Raw genomic sequence first — 27,166 nt, 5'->3', positions numbered from 1 at the left:
TGGGGTACATCAGAATCATTGGGCTCTTACAGCTGTGCCCAGCTTCAGAGTTTCTGGTTGCATGGCCTAGAATATGCATTTCTAATGAGGTGAGGGACCAGACTTGGAGAACTGTTTTGCTACAGGATTGGCCTGCCTCCCTGGAAATTGTACAAGTTGGGAAGAATAGAAGCTCTCTGCTCCAGTTTTTAGCCCTGTCTGCAATGAGAATCATCTGGTAAGCTTCTAAAATCTCTCTGCTCAGACTGCATCCCAGACTATCTTAGTCACTTTCTCATCACTAGGACACTCGCAACTAAAAGGAGAAGTGATTTATTTTGGCTCACAGTTAGTAGAGGTTTCAGTCTGTAGTCAGCCGATTCCAATGCAGGACAGCCTGGTAAAGGGGCTTGATGGAGGACAGCTGCTGATGGCATGGCAGACAGGAAGTAGAGGGCCGAGAGAGGAGCTGGGGAGGGAGATAAACCACTTCAAGCCACACCTCCAGTGAGCAGTCTCCTCAATCAGACCCGGCCTCCCAACAGGAAGTCAGCTGTAAGGCCCATAATCCAATCACCTTCTAAACACATGAGACTATGGGGATGATTTTAAATCTAAACCATACTACAGGCCAATGGATTCATCACAGAGCAGTGGAATACCCAAGGAAGGGACCAAGACATTGGTAGTTTTTAAATCTCCCCAAGCAACTTCCATAGTCTGAAAATCACTCCCTTGGAGAGGTCTTTAAACTATCTGGAAAGCAGAGGACAAAAGATGGGGAAGGAGTGGAAGACAGAGGATACAAGAGCCAGGGTCAGGGGCTGAGGCCCGAAGGGTCTGGGACATATGTCAGCTCAGCACAGCCTTGGAGATCCCTGTAGTTAGCACCTTTCTCCCTGGTCCTAGGAAATGCACAAATATGAGCCAGGCATGAGTCAGCCACAGGACTCATTGTGGAGACCACTCAGCCAGAAGTGCCTCTGGTCACACAGGAACTTAGCTTGGGGGCTGGGCCATGGCTCCAAGGCTCAGTGCCAGGCCCCGAGGTGAGTGCCACGGAGGCTGGAGCAGAGCTCTTTCCTCTGCTGAGGTCATTGCCCAGCGATCGAAGCCCAGGGGGTGGAAGACAGGCCTGGCACCTGGCCTCAGGTCTTCCCCATAGCCCAGGCCACATAAATCTATGCTCTTTGGTACAGGTAGATCTTCCAGATTAGGCAGAAGTCACAAGCACAGTGTTCTAATTGTGGCATTTCAAACCTTTATCTAGAAGAAAAATTCCAATAAGATGCAAAGGTACATTTACACCTTGAAAGTTTTTTTTTAATCTTGTATATTAATTCCAGTTTGGGATTATGTTGAGCTACGAGGGTTCAAGTTTCATTGTGACCATCTCTGTGTGCCAGGGGTCGGTGACAGTCCTCTGTGAGCTGTTTGTTGTGCAGAAAGCTCCTGGGTAAGTCGCCCAGGAGAATGAATATTCATGACTAAGTGCTTGGTTATAATAAAAAAAAATCTTAAGATGTAGATCAGAGAGGATAAAATCTAAGTCATTATCTCACTGGGATTTGCCAGAGATCCCTTTAACAGACAGCAAAACATAAAGAAAAATGTGCTTTATGCCCAGAATATTCTATTTTTAGAATTTTAAATCAATAACAAATACTTATGGAGTCCACCTCTGAGAAGGTTTACAAAGCTCAATTTTAAAGCAGGGTCCTCTAGGAGACCCTGGGAGACCTTACCTAATTGGGAACAGAGTTTTGGCTAAGGACAAGACATTCAGAAAAAAATGAAGAAATATTTTTGAGAAGGGAAGAAAATATGAGAGCTCTCATGGTGCTTGACGACGGGAAGCCAAAGTCTTGACGTAAATTCAGGCAGGGGTTCAGCTAGCTGCTTTCATTAAGTCATTTTGCTTGTTTTTCCTTTCTGGTGGTGATGGCACCATTGACTGAACACAGGACCTTTGCACTTCCCCAGTCCTCTTTTTATTTTGAGACAGGGTCTCACTAAGTTGCTAAGTTACCCAGGCATGAACCTGTGATCCTCCTGAGTGTTGTGGTTGCAGGTGTGCACCACCAGGCCCAGCTTACCCCACTTTTTAGTGCCTTTGGTTTCCTTCTCCATATAAGGGAGTGGTGTCCTTTTCATTCTCCAGGAAGCTCAGATAACATTAACAATTCCAAAAGCTTAAGTGAAAGTTAGGCAGTGGCTGAATGCTAATGTTGGGAAGAATTTGGCAAATGGACTCCCAAAAGGATGACACCATTAGCTTGGGTATCTGCAAAGTTTTCTTAATTACCACATCTGCTCCCCAGCCAGAAGATGATTCCTATTTCTCACCATATGCTCTACTGCCTGCTTGTTTGCCCTCTGTCAATCATTCCCCTTCAAAGTCCCTCTCACACCAGGCTCCCTGGCTGCTTCTCACCTACAGCTTCCCCATGATGTGGAACTGTCACCTAATAGACCTGGTTGTCCTGTCGGGCCTCAGGAATGCGCTTCATGGCCCACTGGCAAATCAAACCACATATAATGAACTGAATCTCTCATCAAAAGAAAAGAAAAAACTTTTATTTTTTTTCTATTGCATAAATAATGGTAAATTAGACTCTTTTTTTATACAGATTATATATTTACAGACAAGTTTGGTTAGAGAAAACATCTGGTAAATATGGCAGTCAGTGTTCCTTTATACACTAAGATAACATATTAATAATATATACTTCATTTGATCCGTAAGTCGCATGCCAAGTTCATTTATATTAATATTTACATTTTATATAAAGATTTCTTTTTGACTTATCAATCTGCTGACTCTCATCACTTAATAGCAGAAATCATCAATGAATACTGAATTAAAATAATAAAAAAAAAGAACGTGAATGAGGTAAATGGGAAGATTGTGATCCGTGATTTCAGTCTTCGTGGCCCATTCTGGATATCAGAGCCACCAAGCTCCGACATCCTGGTCATCGTAGGTAGTCCTCATCTGTGCTTCTATTTACACCACATGTTGGTGGTTAGGATTCCAGTTGTTTACTACTGTGCTTTGAGAAACCACTCATGTCGCCAGTCCAATAACCTCTGTGTTCACAGTGACTTTCCCTCCCCACTCCCCTGAGAGAGGACAGCTTGCCAACCCCCACTGACCAGACTTCTGACCAGTCACTCTCTTTGGTTAGTCCTTGGAGAGACAGCTTCTTCCTAAATTCAGAATTGGGAAAGAAAATCAACTCCCACCAAGAAGCCACTCAAGGACCCCTAAAATCTTATATTCATAGAAGAAAGAGTATTCTTCAATTTTCCCTGGGGAAAGTCGAGAGAGAGGACTTGTGTGAATTTCCACTGGGAACTAGGAGGGTCCTTTCCTGGGTCCATCTTGTCTTTCCAGGGAAGAATAGCAAGACTTGCTGTATAAACGACTGGGACCTTGGCCTACTTTAGGAAGAGGGACTTAGGGTTTGCTATTGACATGGGGCAGAGGGGCCGGAGACGCCATCTTGTGGTCATGCAGCTGCTCCATTCCTGCTCTCTGTCCATAGTCGGGTCCCAACTAAAGCAGGCACCTGTGCTTAGAGCCACTTAGCCCCCAGAGGACCAGCACAGCAGCTGTTAGTCTAATTCCTGACAATCACCAGAGGTCACGAATTTCTTCCTTCTCCAGTGCTACACATAATTACAAACCTCTATCACATCTACTGGAACTGCTGTTCTGGTGACCAGAAAAGAAAAAAAAAAAAAAAAAAAAGGAAAGAGATGACTGGAAATTGTGCTCTTTATTCAGTAGCTTCCAGTCAGGCATCCCCAGATGGAGAAACCAAGCCTCTTTTCTTGGAAACTGGCTTTGTTTCCCTCTACTTACTCATGAATTCGGATTCATGTGGCCTGTGGTGGCTAAGACAAGGACACAAAGCCCATTTTTGGTGCTGCCTCAAATCAGCAAGTCCTCGGGGAATAAGCAAAACCTCTCGCCTGCGTGACATGACATGTTTGACATAAACCAGTGGGTGTTTTGTATACAGACAATGGACACCAAAAGGGATCCTTTATCACAGCTGCTGCCCTCTTGAGACTTGTATTAAAAAAGAAGGTGCCAGCCCGGATTGCAATTCATGGGGGACCTCAAGGCTGTCTGAACAGTGGACACTTGCTCTGACTTTTGTACCAAGCCGAATGTCACAATGGGAGAGCGCCTCTAGTTTACCTTTCCTCAGGCTCCAGAGATGGGAAATCTGAGGCCACAGAGAGAAGCCACTTGACATAGCCTAGCATTTGCTGGAGGGTCCTGGTGCCTGGGTCCTCCCTAAGTGACAGCACTACTATTCAGTTTCTCTGCTCGGCTTTCCTGGCCAACGTTCAGCAGATCTCAGAGACCTGGAAAAGCCTTTCTGGTCTTGGCAGGTATCATCATCTTCCCAGGAAAGAGAAGCCATGAGCTTCCTCTTGAAATTCACAGAGCATGTCATTGGCAGCAGGTTGATGGGCAGCCCTGTGGCACTCTATCCCCTGTATGCTTCCAAAGCAGGCCAGATACACAGGGCAGATATTCCAAGGCCAGCAACTGCAACTTCTTAAAACTTTCTTTTGCTCTCTCAGGTCCAGGGATGGAGGAACATCACAGTTGAATTTTGCATTCCCTGGAATATTCCTTCCTAATTAGCCTGCTCTGCTATCCCACTGGAAATTTCCAGCCACTGCCTCTTTTCTACTTGGACAATAACTACTGACAGTGTGAGAAGCACTGATTTGAGAGCCAAGTCATCTCACCAGAGGTGAATGAGACTCTACTCTAGGTAGGGGTTGCAGAAACAGGCTGGATAAGCTTTGCTCAGGTATAGAGAAATGTCTCTGAGGGACTGGAAAAAGCTCATTCTTGCTGGCACCTTTCAAGACAACTGAACCAAATTAATTTTGTCTTGAAAACTTTGAGCATTATCTTCATATCCCTTGAGGCCATATGAAGTGGATCCCAAACCAATATTAAGTATAATCATCACTGGTAAAATGCACATCTGTAATGAGCATAGGATACTAAGAGAAATACTTAGCTAGTTGGTACACTTGACCTTATTCCTCCAAACCAACTGTCTCTGGCAAGGCCACATCACCGAGGACAGTCCCCTGAGTGACTAAGTCAAAGCAAGTACAAAATGAAGCTGAACAGTTCTGACACTTAAATTATCATGGAGACAGGGTCCGTAAGAGACAGCCCAAATCCCCCTCTATTTTGCCATCACTATAAATAATTCAAATTGAAAACTTTGCTGCTGAATAATGCCTGTTGTCTATTTCTGATGGATCTTTCCCTTTGTGGGAGCTGGGCAGCCAGCTGTGAGGGAGGATGGCTACAGCAAGGCCTTTAGAGTTCAGATTCTCAGCCTCATGGACATCACTGAAGAGGCCAATGAGAAAGGTCGTTTCAGACAGATGTTCTCCAGAGTATACCTTTCTGCAGTCCTCCTAGCAATAGGACCAGCATGTGCCAAAGTCTCAAAGCTTAGTCTCAGTTTGTCTGCATCATCATAACATTATATAAAAATGGACCATGCCTTGCAAAGTAAAATAATATAACTACTGTGGTTCTTGGGAGAAACAGTCAGTGCAGTAAAATGACCCAATATGGTTTGAGGCATCCAGGGAGGAGCCAAGCTCAGCAGCTTCTTCAAGAATAGTGACAAAGGACACAGCAGAAAAGGACTCCAGGGGATGCAGCTGCTGAGGCCAGCCCAGCCCAACCCAGGGAGGCCATACCCTTCTTCTGGCCATGCCCTTCTATTGTCCCTTCCCCAGAGCTACTAGCTTCCAGTTAAGAACATTGTGCAAAACTCTCTTTGATTTATGACCTGAGTCTGGACTTAAGCCTAGTACATGTATCTTAGATCCAACACTTAGGTCTATCACTTTATCATTAAGCAGCTGGGAGATGGGGTGGAGAGTTCTTGTCAAAACGAGCTGCCCATCTTTGGATAATCACAAGAAAGTGGGCCATTTGTCATGTGAAATCTGAGACAGGAACAGGTATGGAGCCAGAAGCCTCCAAGTGCACATCTTGCTCTCTGCAAATAAAACACCCAGAGAGAAACTTTGGCTACCACCATGCTTGCCTAAGACCACAAGGAAACCTCAGTTCACTTAAGTTCACATTTCTGGCTTCTCAACCAGCAAACAGATGCTTTTAAAGATTGGAGGCTTAAAATATTTTTGGCCTTACAGATGACTTTTTTTTTTGGCCTTTTTGCTTAGATTTGGGGATTCTTGATCTGGGAGGTTGGGTGGAGGGTAGGAGTGGGGAGGGTGCTACCAGGCTTACAGGTAGCTTTTTCTCCTGGGTAAATTGAAGGACAAGTTCCAACACATGAGGAAAAGGCAGAGAAGCCACCCAGAATCTCACAGGATGATTTCCCCTCCCAGCAGGATATGGATGCAGGAAGTCAGGTGACAATCAGGCAGAGCCCAAGTGTTCTTTAAGAAAATGTTCCCTATTTTTGTGTGCCTTGGCAAACTCAGGGTGGAATGCAATGGTTGCCATGGTGATCTTCTTTTTTCCTCCTTCTTACAGATGGGTCACGTGGGACCCACGCATGTTCTGGAAGCCACTGCTAAGACTTTGGATGTTGGGTCTTGTATGGGGGCTCTGCCTGCACCTGGACTGGTAGGAACTAGATTTTTTTTTGTAATGTTTAAGAGAACTAGGGTCTGCTTCTCTTTTTCTCAAACATTAAACATCTTCTTGATCATCACTGGTGTGGTCTGCGAGAAGGGGGAGGGGAACACCTGCTCTTACAACAAGAACAAGGTGAGCTTGCTTTGCCAATCCCTCGGCCACCTGATGGCTGCCAGCCCTGGTCACTGAATCCAGTCTGGTCACTGGCAGGACAGTGAAGGTTGGATGTCTCTCTCCCAGTTCCTGCAGGTCACCTCCAGCTGCAGCCTGGTGGCCCTCCTTGGTTATGCAGGGCCAGAACCTTCTGGAACCTTGATTCCCTGAGCCTCACAGACACTGTGACAAGGATGGTGATGTGCAGAGCCCTAGCATGGGATCTGTGAACATGGCTGGGGATGGGGCTGCCTGACTCTCTAGTGACATCTAAGACAGCTCTTCCAAGCACAGCAGCTAAGGCACACGTCACAGGGACAGGCTCAGCCCTGAAAGTCTGGAATGGCTCTCTAGCTTAGCCTGTCTCCACACACTGTATCTTTCAGCCACCGGGTGCCTTGTGTGAAGCTACCATGGCGGGAGGCTAACTTCTAGGCCATCAGAGAGAACGCTGTGGCTTCCATTGTGCCCTAGCTCCCCAGAAATATCCACTAGGAGAATGTGTTCTCCTGGATCAGCTCCTGGCCTGACTTTCCAGGTCACTGGGGAAGAGGAAAGGGCTTCTTTTAAGGGAAAGGATACTCGTGCCTCGGTATGGAACAGGCTGTTGGTGCCCTTCCAGAATGTCTCTTAATCCCCACCCCTGCACAGCGGCTCATCTCACTGATGGAGAAACCTACCCACACCCTGGCAGCACCCTTTGGGGTCAACATCTTCAGTGAGAGGCAGAGGGACTTGCAAAAAAGAAGCCTTTGAAATACTTATTTTCTGCCCTGATAGGCAGCCTCAGTTCCCTCTCAGGGAGCAGGGGCCCTTAAGGACTCGTCCTTGGTCGTCTACGCAGTCTACTCACGATCTTTCACCCTTGTCCCCAGAAGGATGTGGTTTAGAGGTTCAAGGGTCAGCAACAGGTAGAGAAGCATTTCCCTGCAGGGTTTGCTGTGTCTTCCCCCACCTCCAGCAGGGAGAGGACAAGCTGTCCTGGGAAGAAACTAAAGAGGAAGTCATCTAATGGGTCTTGCATCTGTTCTAGACTAAGATTCTGATCCTAAGGGCACTATGGAGACTCAGTCAAAGGGAGAGACAGAAAGGGCAGGTGTGTTATGAGCAAGGTGGCAGGGCAGGGCAGGCAAGGGGCAAAGGCAGGCTATTGCCTCCCTTGCCCTCCCTTGGCCTGGCAGGCTACTGCCTCCCTTGGTCTGGCCTGCATGCACCAGACTTCAGGTGGCTCTTAGAGGAACTCTTCACCCCCTGGACTCTTGGGAACTTAGATCTGCTCCCTTTCCATACTATGGCTCAAACCCTAGTTTAACTTGTGCTCATGGTGAATATTTGCACTTTCCCATGGTGGGAAAGTTTCTGCAGCTGTCCCCATGCTGTGCTGCAGGGAGGGCTTGCAGAGGTGAACTAGAAGAAGACCCTAAATGGAGATCTCGGTGCTCCACGTCTAAGAAAGCAGTGAGGGAGAAGCAGGGAAAAGGAGGGCTTGAGGGCTGGCTGGGGGTCACACATTGCACCAAAATTCCGACCCACTCCTTTGGGAGAGAAAAGATTCTGTTGCCTCAATACTGAAAGAAAGCGGGGGAAGTCTGGGGGAGAAGCGTGTAGCTTTAGGATACAATCGAAAGACAGGGGAGCGAGATCATTCCATTACTGAAATAAAGACCTGAGCTCAGAAAAGTACAAAGAGGAATAGCACATCTAGAGATTACTGGCTAATCTTACTATGCAAGCTGGAATTAATACAGGTGGCCGATGTGGCATCTAGGAAAAGTCAGGAAATGAGAGACTTGGTTATGGTTTGAAAACAGACCACTGGATTCAGTTCCCTTACCCAACAGAAGTATTCTGAAGGTAAATTACCTGTCACGTTGGCTTATCTTTTTTTTGTCCTTCTTCATATGAGTCAGTTACAGGATCTGAATGCCAGAGGATATGTAAAAGACAGTAGTTTGATCTTTCCATCTTTCTGCTTTGGAGTAAGTTTCTCTTTTGAGCTGGGAAAGACTAACTAGCAAAGCAATCTACAGGATGAGGGGAGGGGAGATGCACATGGACCTTAACTTACAGGGGTCGTCTGGTATGGATTGGTGGGGGCTCCTGGACTCTGGATGCCTGGGGTATGGGTGGCCAACACCTCCTCACCCCCTAGTTCAGTCTCCTCCCCTCTCCCAGTCTGCCTCACCCTCTGCCCCAAAGAAGCAGGGATGAGTGTGGGAGGGAGGACAAGCTTATATTCAGAGTAAGCGTTTAGAGAAGGAGATGTCACGCACGAAGAAGCCAGGTCTCTTTGTCTATGTCTCTGTGTTATAAGATGCCCATGACCATGGTTCCCTTGTCTCAAATGGCAGCACAGGGGGCAAAGCTCAGGGAGGGAAGCTCTTTGCAGATTCCCAAAAATGCTGGTGCGGGATGGGCTCTAGGAACAGAAAACCAAGTGCCACAGGAACCAACTGAGAGCGCCCCGACTCTACCAACATGAATCCTGTAGAAAAGGCAATAAGAACGGAAGCGATAGGGTGCAGCTTCAGACAGCCAGGGGCTGCACCCAGTTTAATGGCTTTCCCCTCATGCCTTGGGGGGGGGGGTCCTCCACTGGGTGGAGGAAGGAAGCCAGGGTGAGATGGATATTTCCCTCTTCTGTGGCAACCTAGAAGGCAGCCTCTAGGATCTGAGGGTCGACCGCAGCGGGGAGTCTCTGGACCCCTGGGTTGAAGAACGGGGTGTGGATGGAGGTGAATGTTGTTCACGCTCTCTTCGGTACCCTCTCTGATACCACCGTTACCCCTGGATGGCCACTGGAATTCCAAGGTGAAAATGTAGTTCTTCTTCAAAGTTACTACTGCCGGTTGAAGCAAAAATTTGGAACTCCTGGCTATTTATTGCATTAGGAAACAAAACCATTAAAGCGTTGAAGACAGCCCTTTGGTGTCCCTGCCAAGGAGATGAATTTGAATGGCGCAATCCCGGCTGCACTGCAACTTTGGGTTCCTTGCTGAGCTGTACCAGGTCTGCATCAGTCCCTAGGTCCAGATCGGCTGCGCGAGGAGGAACAGTCTGCCCGCGGGCCATGCACATGCGCGGTGAGCTGGCAACAGCGGGCCAGCTGGAGGAGGAGGCTACTCCATGCCGCTCCGCAGGATCTGATTGGCTGCGATCAGCATCACGCTTATGATGAAGGCCATGGCGAAGGCGCATATGAGGCTCTTCCGGACGCAGGTCTGTCTGTTCTGCTTCTGGGAATGCACTGGGGGCGGGGTGAGGCAGAGGACAAGGGGACGTGGAGGCAGGGAGAAAGGAAAGAGAAGAGAGAGAGAACAGGGTGAGACATGGCTTCCTCAAGGGACTGAGCATGACATCCTAGGCAAACTGTGTGACAGGGCAGAAGCTCTCTCACAGACAGCCCGACAGTGTGGGACAAACTTCCAGGTACGGTAAAGCTAGAGTGATGAATGGGGACAGAAAATCTGTAACACTCCAGAATGACTTTTGTACCTGGTATCATCCAGGCCTTGTTGGGTTTGTTTGGGCAGCCAGTGTGGACAGACTTGATGATCCTTCACATCTTTGTGCCCAGCTGGGAGCAGCTTACCTTTCCCGGAGTCATCCTTGGGTACCTGGCATGCTAGTCCAAGTGATGCTAAGCGACTTTTTTTTAAGTACTGGGAATTGAACCCAGGGCCTTCACATTGAGCTACATCCCCAGCCCTTTTTATTTTGAGCCAAGGTGTCACTAAGTTGCTAACTTGCCCAGGCTGGACTTGAACTTGTGATCCTCCTGCCTCAGCTTCCCAGAGTACTGAGATTATAGGCAAGCACCACCACTCCTGGATGACTTCTGACATTTTAGATGCACACACAATGCCTCTAGAGCTGGCTCTCTGGGCCAGCAGCTGACCCAGCACCAGGAATTTAGGAAAAAAGCAGAATCTAACCTGAGCCACTGTGTCCAAGGCTCTGGGGATGGGTCCCTGGGAGCTGGGTTTAACGAGCCCTCCAGCGAAAGTGGTGACCATGGACTACACACAGGGCCCAGGAAAAGATGGATCCCCTAGGTGCAGTGGCCCAAATGGTCTGATCTTGAACTTCCCTGAGATTCCTTCTCTTAATCTTTCTATGACACTATTTCCAGCATGATCATTTTTCTTAGTTGGTTTTGATTTTTAAATTTTAGTTTAGTTTACTAGTACATATGTGTAGTACTGTTGCAGGATTTAAGAGATTGGAGAGACCACTGGGAAACAGGAAAATCTTATTATAGGTTTTAGGTGAACACCAGCTCAGCGGAGTTGAATCCAAAGGAGGAGCTGAGAACAAAGGACAGGTTCCAGTTTTAAACATTCCGTCCAAGGGGTTGGTCTTTTTAGTGATGTAGCAAGCGAGTTTACAGAAGCAGGACAGTTTTGTAATTTAGCCTTGAAAGAAAACAGAGCCTTGTGAATCTTGTGAGAACAAGCTGACATAGACTTTGTTTACAGAACATAGTTGCCAATTTTATCTGTACCAGAACAAGGAGTTATAGCTGGGGGTGGGAATAAGCTGGCCAAGGCTGGAAAAACTTGTTTTCCTTCAAGTCCTGCTTCAGTACATAATGTTTGCATTCCTTGTGTGGAGTTGCTACATGTACCTAAGACATCCTGGTTCCTTTTTTAATCCCCTATCCTTCCCTTGTTCCTCCATCGCTTGACTCTCTTCCCCTTTGAGAAAGATCTATCTCCCTATTTCCTGTTATCTTTTATTTTGCTCTTTACTTTTACTCTGGGTTTCTCATGTAAGAGAAATCATGTGATACTTAGGCTTATGTGTCTGATTTATTTCACTTAACATATGGTCTAGAGGTTTATCCATTTTCTTATGAATAACTCAAGTTTATCCTTCTTTATGGCAGAGTAGTATTCCATTGTAAATACTACATTATCTTTATCCATTCATCTGTTGATGGACATATAGGCCACTTCCAAGATTTAGCTATTACGAATTGTGTTGCTATAAACATGAGTGTGCATGGATCACAGGAATATGATCTCTTTAACTCTTTTGGGAAGATACCTAAAAAGAGAACAGCTGGGTCAAATGGAATTTCTAGTTTCAGGGTTTTGAGGAATCTCCATACTGACTTCCACAGGGACTCTACTAGTTTACATTCTCACCAACAGTGTAGAAGGGTTCCTTTTCCCCCACAGCCTCACCAGCATTTTTTACTATTTGATTTCCTGATGATGATCATTCTTTCTGTGGTAAGAAAAGAATGATCAGTAGCACCATCAGTTTTATAAAGCTCCTGAGAAATCATTCAGAGGTCTCCATCCAAAGACATTCACTAGCGGGTTAGTAATTGGGGCCAGAAACCAGGAAAGGGAAATAATAAAGAAGAGAGATGGTTATGAAGGTCTCTTTTCTAGGCCTTGCCTCTCAGAAGCTCAACTCCTATGTCAGAATTTCTGTTCCTTCACTGCCTCCCCCTGGCAAACCTATGGCATGCATGCCACAGTGGGCTGTGTGTATCACTGAAAGCTCTAAAAGGTTCGCTGTCACTGTCTAGGGCATAGCTTGTGTATTTGTGCCTTGGGGGAAGGTGGCATTGAAGCTGTTTATACCCACAGTCCTCACTGGACCTACAGTACCAGGACTGGCTGGAGTTTGGCACAAACGGACGTCTCAGTTCTGCTGCAGAATCACTGAAGATGATCTCTGGGACAGAGGCCCTGCATTTGTATTTTAATAAGCTCTTCAGGGAATTAGGCGATTTCCAGAGGTTTTAATTCAGTAAGCCTGGTGGAGTTTGAGTTGCTGGGGGCAAGAGAGGAGTGTGTGTGTGTGTGTGTGTGTGTGTGTGTGTGTGTGGTGTGATTGAAATATACTATAAAGATTTAAAATAATTCGTTGCAGTAAAAGATGCATTGCCATGAATCTCTCTCAAAATACCCGCCCCCCGCCAGCTTCAAACTTATTGCTGCTTTCCAAAGCAATTTTGGAAGTCTTGTGTTGTGAGTATTTTTACAAGGTGTGATCAATATGTGGTGAATGCTGGTGGCCGGTGTCATTCAGTGGAAAAGCAGGCTCATAAAATCATTATCCTTTGTCCTCATCCACCTTATTCACTGGACCTGGCACTGTGCAACTTCTGTCTCTTCCCCAAAGTCAAAATAACCATGAAAATCAAACATTTTGAACTGATTCAGGTCATTGAGACAGCCAGGACAGTACAGTAGGTGCCCGACTTATGAACATTCGAATTGTGAAGCCTCACAGATGTACTGTATGAGACACTTTGTTAGCTTACGAACGAATCAGACTTAGAAGCAATTCTCCTGGAATGGAACTCATTCATGAGTCAGGGACTCACTGTACAATTAAAGACATTCAGGAAAGAGGACATCAGAACTGCTTCCAAAAGTAGCAAGAATGATGGGATAAGTGTGCTCAAATTAAGGTGGAGTATTTAGAAGGGGGTTAATGGCAATATGTCTTTTACTATAATAATTTTTTAAAAATTTAAACATCCATTGTATTTTTTTTTATCACATTGTGTGTGTGTGTGTGTGTGGGAGGGTGTTAGGGTGATGGGGAAGATGATTGATTCTTTCTTTCTTTTTTTTGTTTTTGGTACCAGGGATTGAACTCTGGACCTTGTGCTTGCGAGGCAGGTGGTGGAACCACTGAGCTAAATCCCTGGCCCGATTCTTTCAATTCAGCTATTAAAGAGGTCTGACAAAAGAAAAAGTCAAGGTAGATCCACACGGTTTGGAAAGTACAAAAATGTTCAAGCTCAAGTCCCTCTCTTCCTTGTCATTTAGAGGCTCCTCTAAACCACCCCCTTGGAAATAACCGGAAGAAGTAGGAAGCTGGCCTTATTTCCAAAGCTTTCCCTTAGAGAGGCCCAAATCCTTTTCAAGCAATCTCTAAAAACTGCATACACTGGAAGGCTCTCCCAGAAAGCCACACTTCAGAGAGCCAGCCCCCCAGCCACAGCTCCAGCTCCCTCTGCAAGACCTGTTAGCTATGTCTGCCATCATCTGTAAGTCTTGTCTTGTTATCTTTAATCCTCTGGATCCACTGGACTTTCACTTCCCTTGGGGGATTTAAAGTATTCTGTGGTGCAATTCTGAACTTGCTGATTAGGTGTGAGTATTAAGTTCTTAACTGGAGGAAGAAAATTTCCTCAGTGCAGAGATGGGCCTCTCAGAGGAGTGGGTAAATAGAAAAAGATGCCAACTCCCAGGAAGGAAAAAGGAGATGGTGTTTAAGAAGGAAAGGATGAGGCAGAAAATGAGATGAGGATGTGGAAGTGACAGATCATAATAACACTTTCTGAGGACTGGCTAATGGTTCTGGGCAGCTCGCCTGGATAGAAATGCTTCCGAAAGTGGTTCAGTACCATCCCATCCCAAGGGCTGCTGGGAAGGGTCAAAAAAAGAAAATTGTGTGCCTGGGCTGAGGGAGAAAGTTTCGGCTGAAGCCCTTCTTTGTGAAGGACACTCAGGAAACAAGGTTACAAGCAATAGGATTATCCCCCAGGAGAATGACTGTGCCTTTGATCTAAAAATCCTTCAAAGCAGTGGGAAGGGAGAGATAGAAGCAGGCAGTGCTTGGAGAATCCAGACCCAGGGCCTGGAAACAGGAGGAAGCTGCTAGCTCATTACTTGGGCTTGACAGCTCTGAAATGGACTCTAAATGGACTCTATACGTCAGTCTCTGTGGCTCTGTAAAAGGGGCTAATTAATGACAACTGGTTTTCTTGGAATGATTTCAGAGATCAATCCAAGTGATCCAACCCAAGGGAAAGCCATACCCACTGGAAATCGCTAGAGAAGCGCCAGGTTCAAGCTTGCATCTCCTAAGGGCAGGAGGAGATGCTGATCATTTTTCCTCCCTGTGTGCTGCAGCTTTTAGCCCAGTGCTGAGCTGCTGTAGTCACTCAACCCCCAGCCTTTCTTTCTCCCATCAATTCATGTGGAGCTACAGCAGTGAAACTCACCTTTCAGAGCACTGCTTGGTGTGTGTCACCACATCCTGCATCCCTGCCCGGGGTGCTCCAGCTCCCAAGTGACACAGCAGGGCCTCCGCTCCCACTGATCACTTCTCTCCTCTGTTCCTGGCCCACCCGGCTCGCCTCTCCAGGTCACCTCTGCTCCAGGCCTGCAGGTCCCTGCCTGTGCTCTGCACAAGAGCCCACCACATGGAGCACTGTCCGTGGTCACCCTTCCCATCCTTCTCTGCTGGATATGCCCTCTGAGCTTCTCTTTTCTTCAGTGTCCAGACCAGCCTCCACTTCCCCGTGAAGTTTCTTCCCATATCCTGTCCTCAAAAGGACAGGATATTTTGGTGCTGAGGATTGAATACAGGGGCTCATGCACACAAAGCACACAACTACCCCCAAGCTATACCCCTGGCACCTATTTTTATTTTTAAAAATTAATTAATTTTTAATTTATTTTTGTAACTCTTAATATTTACTTACTTTTAACTGAGATGAAGTTCGCACTTTCATCCTTTTACAGTGTATAATTTAGGAGTATTGAGTATACTTGTAAGTTTGTATAACCATCACCTCTCTCTCTCTCATTCCCTACCTCTCCCCTCCTTTTCTCACTGAGAACTGAACCAAGGGCCTTCCTAGTGAACTATATCCTCAGCCCTTTTTTGAGACCAGATCCTGCTAAATGTGTAAGTTGCCCAGCTTGAGCTTGGACTTTAGATCCTCCTACCTCAGCCTCCCAGAGTGCTGGGGATACAGCTACCTGCAACTACACCCAGTTCACTCATCTATTTTCTGATTCTATGGATTTATCTTTTGTGAGATGCCATAAGAACGGCATCATATAACATGAGGTTTTGTGTCTGGCTACTTTCACTTAGCTGAATGTTTCTGAGGTTCATTCACATCTTAGCATGCACCAGCATTTTCTTTCTTTGTGTTGATAAATAATACTCCATAGAGTATGGATGGATCACATTTATTTATCCATTTATCAGTTTGTAGACATTTGGCTTGTTTCCATGTTTTGGCTACTATGATGCTGTTATGAACATTCACGTATAAGTTTTTTGTGTAGATACATGTTTTAAATTCTTTGGGGTATAATCCTATGAGTCAAATTGTTGGGCCATATGAAAACTACGTCTAACCTTTGGAAAAGCTGAGTCCTTTGTGGGTCTTATTGAACACTATGCTGCTGGTGATTCTGTCTATGAGGCCTGATCAAACAATATAGTAAATGTTTAAATTTTAAAAATTTATACACTAAAAGACACATTGCCGTGAACCCCCCTGCCCCCCCACCCCCAAATACTCCTGTTCGCTTTGAACACACTTGTCCCATTGTTCTTGCCACTTTCCAAAGCAGTTCTGGAAGTCCTCTTTCCTGAGTGTCTTTAAGAGATGTGATCAAAAACACAGTGAATCTGCTGCTGAGTGCCATCCAGTGGAAAGGCAGGATTGTAAAAACATGGCAGTTCTTATCCACCTTATTCACCAGATCTGGCACTGCATGACTTCTGGCTCTTCCCTAAAGTCATAATGACCAGGAATGGTAAATGTTTTAAATAGATTCCACAACAGTGCAACTAAAGACATGAAGGAGGACTTCCAGAACTGCTTCAGAAAATGACGAGAACAATGAGATGAATGTGTTTGACAGCAATTTGAGAATTAATGGTGATGTGTTTTTTACTGTAATACATTGAAAAAATATATAAACATTAACTGTAGTTCCTGATCACACCTGGTATGTCCATCTTCCCATCAGGTCTTGAGTTGAATGGAGCCCTCTTTCTAGCACAGGTCTTGACAGATGGGTCCCCGAAAGAATTTGGGGAGAATGTGACTGGGGAGGCTGACGCAGGAAGACAGTGAAGTGGGGCCTTCTGTTTTCCTAAAAATTCCAGAAATCTTGTTAGGTCCTGTGGCTGCCTTGGCAGGCCCTGGGTGTGTAGCTCTAGTGACAGACTGCCTTTCCCCTTCTTATTTTAACAGCAATTCGCACTGCTCCGCTCGGAAGTGACAGGCAGTGGCTCTTGGATTTACTCCTGGAGATGCACAGACTTGGCCACAGCCGGGTAACCTGAACACCATGGATCAGAATCTCTCCAGCCTCAATCTAGATATTTGCACTCTGGGCTGTAGGTCTTGGGGAGCACTGGCTTCCCAAGGAGGCAAATCAGAACCCTAACAATTCTGATTTGATGCCCCACTACAGATCTAGTGAAGTGATATTTTTGGCAGGAATTTCAGGGCACAAGAATGTTAAAAAACAACAAAATTTCAGTAGTAGTGTCAGCTCAGGTGATTCTCACAATAAGCCAGAGCTACCGGCTTTGGGAGGGATTGTCGTTCTATGCTCCTCCCAGGCCTAACATTGTATAGATCTATGAATTTGGCTATTTACATAGTATAAATGGAATTAAGAGCCTTTGAAATGAAATTTTCTGTATCTCAATGGACTCAAAAGTGCCCAAGGAAGACCTGAAGGTAGAAATGGAGGATGTGACCTCTAAAGGTATAGAGTGAGGTTGGTGTCTTTTATGATGCTCTTGTTAAGAGGAAGAGGGGCCATTTCACCTGTCCGGTAGGGGAGCCTGTCCCTTTTCCATAACAAAATCTCATGTCCCTTGCTTCAGGTTTGCAGGACATCACACAGCTGTGCTTTGCAGACCTGTGGTGTAGGGGCAGGCCTTGCCTTTTGTGTCCTTCTCATAACAAAAAGCCTCTTTGTTTTTGGGATCTGGAGCTCTTCATCTAGCAGGACTCTCAATCCAAGACTTGACCTTTTCCACCACCATAAGCCAGAGTGGCCAGGAAGAGTCTCCTCAGCTCTTGGCTTCTCTGGGGTAGGCACAGGAGCCAGGCCTGTGCTATTAGAGCCCTTCTAGGGATAGGGATGAATCCTGGGAAAGAGAATCCTATTACCTCTTAAAGTTGTCCAAGAATGAAGCCAACAGAGAGAAAAGAAGGGCAGTCAGAGTAAGAAAGGAAGCAAAAGAGGGAGAGGAAGAGGGAGAGGGAGAGGGAGGGAGAGAGAGCATATGTATATGTTCTTGAGCTCTCCCGGAAGTACATCCTTTTGACTTCCCCTATTATTTGAGCCTGGGCTTTTTAGTTTCAGGAGTCTAGGTTTGCTTTCTCTTTCATGTAACCAGAAGACCCCTGATGAATTCCCTTGGTCACCCCAATGGTGACAGTGATTTGACTTCAGGAGTGAAGGTATGAAGAGGAAGGCTCATCCCTCTGGGTTTGTGTTTGGACCCTGGCCCAGAAGCCTAGATTTCCCGCGGTATGTACTCAAGGACAGGGTTTCTGAGTCAAAAATAAAAGGCCAGCTTGGGACTAGCTGGACTTTGTTTTTCCTTAGTTTTGAGTGCTGACTGGTATGTAGAGCTTTGTAAGACATATTTGCCTGTGTGACCTCATTTAATCCTCATAACAGCCCTGCGGGGCAGCTCATGTTGTTTAGAGATGAAGAAATGAGCCTTTCATTATGGCAGTGCCTTATGCAAGTGGACAGAGTGGCACAGAACATTAAGCCAGGCTGGTCCTTGCTCAACTCTGCTTCTGCGTATTGATCAACAACAGCTCTCTGGCCTCTCCCTGGTGGGTTAGAATCTACTCACCCCTCAGACAACTTTCCTTCCTGTTTGCAGTGAAGAATTTCTAGAAGAAGAACATTCTTTTTTTGGCTGACATCCCAAATCTCCTCAAAAATGGTCTCCTGTGTCCCACTGGCCACTGGCCTTAGCTGCTCCTTCACCTCTCACATTTACCCAAGGGGATGGGTGTATTTCAGGAAAGTCACAGCACAGGTGAGCTGGGAGCAGATGGCTCAGGTGACATATTGCGCCCTTCTCATTTGGATGGGCATGAGATGCCCAGGGTGCATGGTCAGGTGACAGGACAGATCTTGCCATCCAAGTGTGCACCTGGTTTCCTGACGGGAATGCAGTGACATCAGCGGGGATGCCTGAACTGGGGACCTTGGATGTGGCCTCAGAATTCTTTCTGACCTTCCCTGAGCTCAGAAGTTTTAGCACTTAGATGTGACCATCACTGTCTAACCTTTGCACTGGTTACATAAGAAAAATAGGGCTCAGAGAGGTGAAATAACATCTGCCGGGTCACACAGCCAGAGGGCACAGAGCTGGGATGAGATGCACACACTGTACAGACATCTTTCTGGTCCTGGCCCATGTTACTCCCTGGATGTTTGTTTCTTTTGTTCATCACATACAGCCACCGAGTAGCATGGAATAGCTCCACCACGGCTTTCATGGAAACTATTTATTCCCTGGGTGATGATTTTGCTTTACTTCCTCCTCCTGTGCAAGTTGTCAGAATGTGTAGAAAGATCTGACAGCTGGCATTCCATTTAGGGACAACACTGGGGGGCTGTGTCTCCAGAGGGCTCTCTCACACAGTCTTACAGTTCGCCTTAACTTCCAAATATAATATGACTTCATTGGCAACAAAATAAAAAACAAGTAAGGGCGGTGAAATGCCACCTCGTATGGAGACCCTAAAATGCCTAAGCCCAAGCCAATGACCATGCTGACAAATGAAGAGGTCCGAGTAGGGCTTGGTCTGATAGACCTGGGCCCAGGTCTTTAACTGTGATCTGACTTTTGACACACTGCATCCTGCTGAACCTCAGTTTGCTCTTCTGTAACCACCAGGGCAGCAGAATTTGTCCCTCAAGACAGGGATTAGCTGGATGTGGTGTTGCATCCCTGTAATCCCAGCTCTCTGGGAGGCTGAGTCAGGAGATTGCAAGTTTGAGCCTGGCCTGTGCAAATTAGCAGTTTAGAGGAACCCTGTCTCAAAATAAAAAATTTAAAAAGAGTTGGGAATGTAACTGAGTGCACAGGCTCTAAGTTCTATTTCCAGTACTAGGGAGAAAGAGGCAGAGGCAGAGAGAGAGACCAGAGAGACAGAGAGAGACATAGAGAAAAGACAGGGCTGAAGAGTCAGTCCTACGTGTTAACAAATGACCAACCCTGACAGGCATCCTGGACAGTTTTTTCTAGCCTTTTCTCCTGGAGTGTAAGGAAAAGCAAAAGCCACATTTGAAGCAAGCAGTCCCAAGCTTAATGTGTAGTACATTCTGTCATAAGAACACTTAATAGGGATCCAGTAACGGATGGATCCGGTGGTTCAACCACATGACCCCCTCGGTCCATATATACAAGCAACTGGAACCCAATAATAAAATACAAATTTGCCTGCCAGTACATTGAACTGATGTTCTCCAAAAACAAAATATCTGGTGACTGAAAGTGATGTTAAACTGTCCTACTGAATGTGGATGGTGAGTAGATATTGCGGGTACACACATAGTCTAGTGCCTGACCCATTATGGTGAACACTGCTTTATTTTTCCAAATAATTAGGACATAAAAATTTGCAATGAATGTTAAAGTAGATTGAGCACAATTCATTTTTTTTTAAATTCAGAAAGATCTGAGGGGCTGGAAGTTTCTGAGAGTCAAACTTTCATAAAAAAATTTTTATTAGTATATGTTTGTGATACATAATAAACATATTCATGGTGGAGGATTGGTGTATATGCCTAATACATCGTGGTCCTTTTTTACTTCCCCTTCTCCCCTCCCTCTCATCCCTTCCCACCTCCACAAAGCCTTCCTCCCTGTTTTCTATCACCTGTCTTTTCTTTTGTCTTCTGAATTACTTATACTTTGGGTTTTTCATATAAGAGAGTCCATGTGATATTTAACTTTCTGTGTCTGCTTTATTTCACTTAGTGTTATGGTCTCAGAGTGCATCCCTTTTGTTACAAATGTCCCAAACATTTCCTTCTTCATGGGTGAGCAGTAGCTGTGAGGCACATACTCTCATGGTTGGCACATATTTACAGGTTCCTAACTCATAGGTGGTATCAGAGTCCTTGGGTTCAGTGGAATGAAGCCCAGCACAGTGTTAGCACCTGATTGAATCGGAATGATTTCCTGCCTGGCTTCCAGGTAGCAATGAGAACCCTGGTTTAGGGTCTTTTGGTCTCCTCCCTGCCTCCATATGGATTTCTGGAGGGGTTGTCTTTTAGGGCTCTAGAAAAATAGGTTCTACAAGGAATATGGGCCTCTGAGTGAGGATTTCAGAGGAAGCCAGGAAGGTGTGCCTTCCTTCTGGCTGGGAATTTCACTCCACTTCCTCCTGTCCTTTCCTTGGGAGAGACAGAAAAACTATGTAAAGGCAAGGAAATACGTAACGGCCTCTGTGTGTGTGTTGACCTAAAAAAAACAAGGATAAAAAATTGAAACCAAAACAAAAACTAAAAGGTGGACTTCAAAACAAAAATGGTTCCCATCAAAATTATCACAGCCTATGGACTCGTGGTCTGTTTTATTCCTCTATTCTTTATTCTTCCATGCATGTAGAAGGAATTTGGATATTTTCCCCCTTCGTGAACAGAATCTGAACACTTTTGGACAAAAGTATTAGATTCTCCCTTCTCTCTCCTCAGTCATCTGGGTTTGGGAGGATTTGATTTGAAGACAAAAGAGTTTCCTACTTGACAACTATAAAGGCAAACGCCTGTCCCTTCAGAATTAGATGCTGGATTTGCTGAAACCTGGGGTACAGAAGGCAGAGAAGGTGTGTGTGGCAGAGGGCATGGCCAGGGTGGTGGACACGGCCTGCAGCTTGGGAAGGGGGAGAGAGGGAGGAAGGAGTTGATGGCTTGGGGGATGGGAAGCCCTCAAGGATTCCAGGCTGAGAGGAAGAGAGAGGACTTAGGAGGCAAGGAAGGTGCAACCGCAGTTAGGGTGGGATGGGGGGAGTGGAGGGTTCCAGTCCCTAGGAGGGCCCTGCTTGTGTGGGAGCAAGATGGCTTGTTGTCAGGCACAAGGTCTTGCATGGCTCCGTCAGTCCTTAGGTGCGAGGGACAGGGCCACGTAGTCATCCCTTCCTGAACAGCTCTGCCCAGAACACCACCTCAAGGTCCTTTCTTGAATGCAGAGGGGGCCTGGCTACTAAGTCCATGCACCCATGACATTGATCATATCCAAGAACTGACATTCTTAAGCCTAAACGTGAACCAAACAGCTTGTGTTTGGGTCCAAACTGTGCTGATGTAATTTTTTTTTTAATTTCTCTGACATTATACAGAAGGATGAATTCAAGTCATTTGGAGGAAAACAGATGGATCTTGAGACCATAACGTTAATGAAATAAGTCAGACGCAGAAAGTTAAATATTGCATGGTTTCTCTCACATGAAAAACCCAATTATAAATAATTTAAAGAGTAAAATAAAGGCTGATTTTGTTGGAGTAGGGAAAGGGGATCAGGGGAAAAAGAGAGAGGGGAAAGTATAAAAATATATATATCCCCAAATAATATATATATTATCCATTGCAAATACATACCGATAAAAATAAATAAATGTAAGTTAATTGAGATTAAAGAAAACATTTCTCTGACATGAAAATATGCAAAAGTGGTCATGAGAAAAAATAGTGAGCTAACTACAAAATAATGTACCTTTCACTGAATCAGAAAATGACTTTTGGCATTTACTTCTCACCCCGCAAATGGCAGGTATTGCCATTGTCTTAAGTACTAACCAATAAAGCAGACCCAGTAAGACTTCTCTTAGGAAGTCCCTTTGTCAGGATTTTATTGTATTAATATATGAGTTTCTGAGTAATAAAAAGGCACAGCTTGGAATTTAGATTACTTTCCTGTGTAGCGTGACCTTTCCCAGATTACTAAGGCGGGTGACATTTCTCTGAAGGAAACACTGATCCACAAACAAAGGCTCTTGTGGAAAACAAGATGCCCAGAAACCCGCCCCTTCCATCTCAGATTGTGGGAAGCTACAGCCCCAAATGCCCTTGACGCAGGAGCACGCATTCCATCAGGAATCGGGAGCCAGGCCTGGTGCTTTCCCAAGGTTTCCTCTAAGCCCCGCCCTCTTCACCCCCTCTTCCTCCCACACCCCCTGATGTCCAGCCACAGATGGTGTCTGCTGTGACACTCTGACCCTGCCCTTGCAGGACATTTAAGGCTTCAACTCCAAACACATGGGTGCTACAGCCCAGGTGCCTCGGCAGGGAGAGCCGAGCAGCTTCTAGAATTCAACTGGGTTTCATCTGATGTCACGGCCCTGATGCAGTCACTGTCCTGCCCAAGTGGCTCCCAAGGGAGCCCGAATGAGCCTAGGTGGCAGTGGGGCCCCTGGATGAGCTCAGCACTTCGCTGCCTCCCTGCCATGGCACTTGGCTGGGTCTTACGCAGGAGCTCAGGATCAAGTGACCAAATGCCATCTGCCCTCTCTGGGACAGTGTCTCCACTGTGTCTCCTGACTTGTTTAAGTGTTCATAAAAAAAGAAAAGAAAAGAATAGTTTTATCTCTTTAAGTAAAGTCTCAGCATTGAACCAGGATAAAAATTGCCCACAGCCTGTTATGATGTTTTAATGTGATTATATAAAAAAAAATTTGTCCCTATCCATCAGAGCTGTTAAACCAACTCTGATTTTCAAGGGTGGGAAGAAGGATTAAATTATTTAGCTTCCTGGGGACTCTCAATTGATTAGGACAGAAGGTAGACTTTTGTCCTTTTTAGTTTTCTTCCATAATCCCAAGAAAACTGGCCTTTCATGAGTCTCTTTTTTGACCTCAGTAGAAACTTATTTCTCTCTGTAACTACTTGGTTAAGTTCATGAAAGGACTTCATCCCTGGGCCCTTTTCAGTCTGTGCATTCAGAGAGCCCAGAGGTTATCCACTCCCAAAGAGTCTGTGGCATCAGTGTAATTATCCTGGTGCTTGCAGATGAGGAGGCACGGGGTAGGTCCCCCTCTTGGCTAAGGTCACACAATTAGCCAGTGGACTTGCTCCAAATTTGCTGACAGCCTCCACAGACTCCTTCCACCACCCTGCACTGCCAGCCTCCACTTCCGCAGCATGCAGCCAAAGACCACAGCCAATCTCTGACCCTGGAGTCATTAGAGGAAGTTCAGGGTCAGTGGGAATTCTGCAATAATGCAGAGTATGGGAGAAAAAAAAAAGAATAAAAGAAATCCACTGAATCTTGGCAGAAGAGACCTTTTAGCTCAGTCCCGGATTTTTGGCTTTAGTGCAAACCTGTTTCCACACAGGAGACTGTAAACACATTCTCCACCCCAGCCAGCGGAGGCACGGGCCTGTCTCCGTCCCTGCCCAGGACACGGGGCACCTACCTCCTTCGAACTCTGTTTGGCAGTTCCCCGAGGTTTCATTCAGGCTCTCCTCCTCGTTGATGATGATGTTCTCAATGTCCTTCATTGTTAAATGATCCCGGAAGGCATGGTAGAGAATGTGCTTCAGCTCTTCCAGCGTTATCCTCTGCATGTCGAACTGTGGAGAGAAAGAAGAGTGAGAGGACCACAGGAACAGCAGTGTGGACACTCAGCTCGGGCATGACCGGCAAGCCCTAGAGCACCTCCCAGGAGACTGGGATCTGCTTTTTAGGGTATCAGATGAGCAGTTTCCATCCTGTTCAGCTCGGAGCATATTTGCGAACTTGGAGGGCCATATTGGGAATACAGTGAGTGGAACATAGCCCCCTCAATTTAGACTCTTGGAGCAAAAATGCCACCTGCTCGTTTGGTTTTCTACTCATCCGGCCATCTGCTGTCAACCCTCCACGTCTCATGGACTTCAGAGTTGTGTCACACTTCAGACAATGCATATGTTTCTCAAAATTTTATCATCTTCCAAGAAATCAGCACTTTCTGTCTTGTCTGAAGTATCGAGGTGCTGTATGGTTGGGGGTTTGGTCCCCTAGGGCTTCCTGTGTTGGAGGCTTGGTGCTTAGCTTGCCCATATTGGGAGGTGGCAGAACTTCTGAGAGGTGAGGCTTAGGGGATGGTGGTGAGGTCATTGAGGGTCCTGCCCCTGGAAGTGACTAAGCAGTTCTCACGGGACTCCACTTAGTGGTTGCGAGTGGGAGTTTGTACAGAAGTGTGAGCCTGACCCCTGCTCTCCTGTCCCCCCATGTCATTTCTGCTGCATGCACTTGGACCACTGTTATGACATCTGCCATGGAGCCCTCACCAGGGTATAGCAGAAGCCGGCTCCAAGCTCTTTCACCTCCAGAATCATGAGCTAAGTGAATCTCTTTTCTTCACAAAATATCCAGCCTTGGGTATTTTGTTATAGCAATGGAAAATGGACTGACATAGTATCGAAGTATGTGTTTTGTTCCAATACCCTTATCAGTTAAAACCCAAGTTCAAGGCCATGTTTCTGAACAAAAGCAGTGAAGAGGAGGTGTGGAATTCTCTATTCTATCTGGTCTCTCTCAGGGATAGGATTATGCTTTCTCACTCCATTTAAATCAGGTCTGGAGATGTCACCCACTCAGCTGGTGATATGTAAGTGGAAATCACACAAGCCATATCCAATTAAAAGCTTTAAGAGTCATTGTGTGGTTCTATCATTTGTTCTTTTTGCTCTGCTGGGAGAATAACATGTCCCAAAGAGAGAGACTATTCTTTCAGACTACGTCTCAGAATGGCAATAAAGTATAGTAGAAACACAGCCATCCCATAAAAGACAAAGATTATGAATAAGAAGTGCCCTTTATTGTTATTATCAACAGAAGTTGGGGGCCTGTTTGCTACTGCAGCATAACTTAGTCCTCGGATGAAGTCAACAAGACAGAAATTGGTACATTAAAGTAAAATACCACAGCAAAAATTCTGTAATCTGATGCTTGGCCATGCAGTGGAAACAACAACAAAATGTTACTGGAGGCTGGAAAGATGGGAGAGCTTATGTTAAAACTGCTGCCTATGATAACTTGGAGGACAGATATCTTGATTGTGAGCTTGTGGTTTTGAGTAAAAAATTTGGGAACTAGCATGTTGTGGTTGCAATTATTTGCATCCATAACTATTGCATCTTGGAGCATCTGAGATGAGCTCAGGAAAGAACTGGTTGGTTGGCAAGCTAGTAATAAAGACAACCCAGAAATTCCTGGTCCTGTGGGGTTGAAAGAAGTATTTCTCATATTCCAGTAGTAAGAGATAAAACCAACAAATTTTTAAAATGACAATATTGTTTATTAAAACAAAATGTCCCTTGTCAAAACTTCTGGATATGTTAAGCCATTCTTATATTCAGAGAGATGTAGGATTCAAAATAGATTGTGGATGTGGTCATTGGCATAAACTGACTGGAGTCAGATAAAGATATAACTACATTCTTGAGAGAGCTGTGGTGACCAGGAGCCAACAGCTCTGGATGAAAAGATACAACGACAGCATTCAGAAGTAAGAGTGAGCCCAGTGTGATGGCACACGTCTAAAATCCCCGCACTCTGGGAGGCTGAAGCAGGAGGATCATAAATTCTAGGCCAACCTGGGCTACAGAGTGACTTAGTGAGACCCTGTCTCAAAATAAAAATAAATAAAAAGGTTAGAGGTATAGTTCAGTGTGGAGGCCCTGGGTTCAATGCCAAGTACCACTAACAACAACAACAACAAATCCCCAAAACAGCAACAATGAATTAAAATGATCTTTGGACTTCCCAGCCTATAGGCACAAGCAAATATGAGGCTAAGCTACACTGGTCCCAAGAAGGGCATATTTCCCAATGCCCTTCTCAGATAAATATAAGAAGAAGAGTGGGAAAGAACCAATCTCCCTGTGTGGGGGGCAGGAATCATGGCGACCAATAAAAATCAAGTGCAAATTCCAGAAAGCAAAACTAGGACCTAACCAAGGAAAACTCTCCATGCCAAAGACTGTCCACTGGGATTTCAGAATTGCTCTGAGGCTCTGACTGTTAAGTGTCCCCCCACCTTTTGCTTTCTGGACAGGAATATTTTAGGCATTTTTTACTTAACCCTTGCCCACCACCATATTTTGAGTGTGTGTGTGAGTGTGTGTTTGGGAGTAGATACTTTGTCCTTTTAGTTCCTGTGTCTCCAAGTAGAGAGGCATCACACTTCAGTTTGATGTCTTATGAGTTCTTGAATCTGATGCTGTTAGGGGCCTTTTGGGGTATCTCCCTTTGGGGGAGGATAAGAGTATTTTGTGGCTAAGAGAAGGTGCTGTGGTTCCCATGTAGTTGGGCCTCTGGACTTTATGTGCTGGAAGCTTCACCCCCACCGTGGCAATTCTGATTGGTGAAGAAACCTTTAAGAGCTGGGGCTTAGTGCAAGGCAATTAGGTTGTACGCACACTGCCCTTGGAAGGGGTTAATGCTGGTCTCACCCTGTGAGTTAGCTCTCATGGAGGCAGCCTGTTACTAAGCAAGGAATGCCACATGCTTGGCCCCTTCTGCCTGTGGCCAGTTTCCTTTCCATTTCTCTACCATGTTGTGATCCAGCCCAGTGGGCCCTCACCAGAGGCTGAGCAGGTAAAATGA

The 27,166-nt window shown here is 45.7% G+C and overlaps 1 protein-coding gene across 19 annotated transcripts in view; it reads right to left on the bottom strand.

The window, feature by feature from the left end:
* Window positions 1-2,534: 2,534 nt before the first annotated feature.
* Caln1 (calneuron 1) overlaps window positions 2,535-27,166 on the bottom strand; it is a 534,324-nt gene continuing 509,692 nt past the window's right edge. For 14 of the 19 annotated variants that reach the window (XM_087196183.1, XM_021254340.2, XM_087196182.1 and 11 more), the window contains 3 exons: window positions 23,991-24,147; window positions 16,528-16,677; window positions 2,535-10,049 (listed from right to left, as the gene is read on the bottom strand). In XM_087196183.1, coding sequence (XP_087052309.1) covers window positions 9,922-10,049; window positions 16,528-16,677; window positions 23,991-24,147 — 435 coding nt within the window. In that variant the 3' untranslated portion in view covers window positions 2,535-9,921. Of the gene's footprint in view, window positions 10,050-16,527; window positions 16,678-23,990; window positions 24,148-27,166 lie in introns of those variants that run through there. The other 5 variants (XM_087196194.1, XM_013070469.3, XM_087196189.1 and 2 more) reach the window with 2 other exon arrangements.

Source organism: Heterocephalus glaber, unplaced genomic scaffold (assembly GCF_053883595.1).
Source record: "Heterocephalus glaber isolate CG9 unplaced genomic scaffold, H.glaber_assembly_v1.0 deba00001610, whole genome shotgun sequence".
NCBI lineage: Eukaryota > Metazoa > Chordata > Mammalia > Rodentia > Bathyergidae > Heterocephalus > Heterocephalus glaber.
Note: the sequence above shows the minus strand (reverse complement) of the source record. Positions and strands in the feature narration are given on the sequence as shown.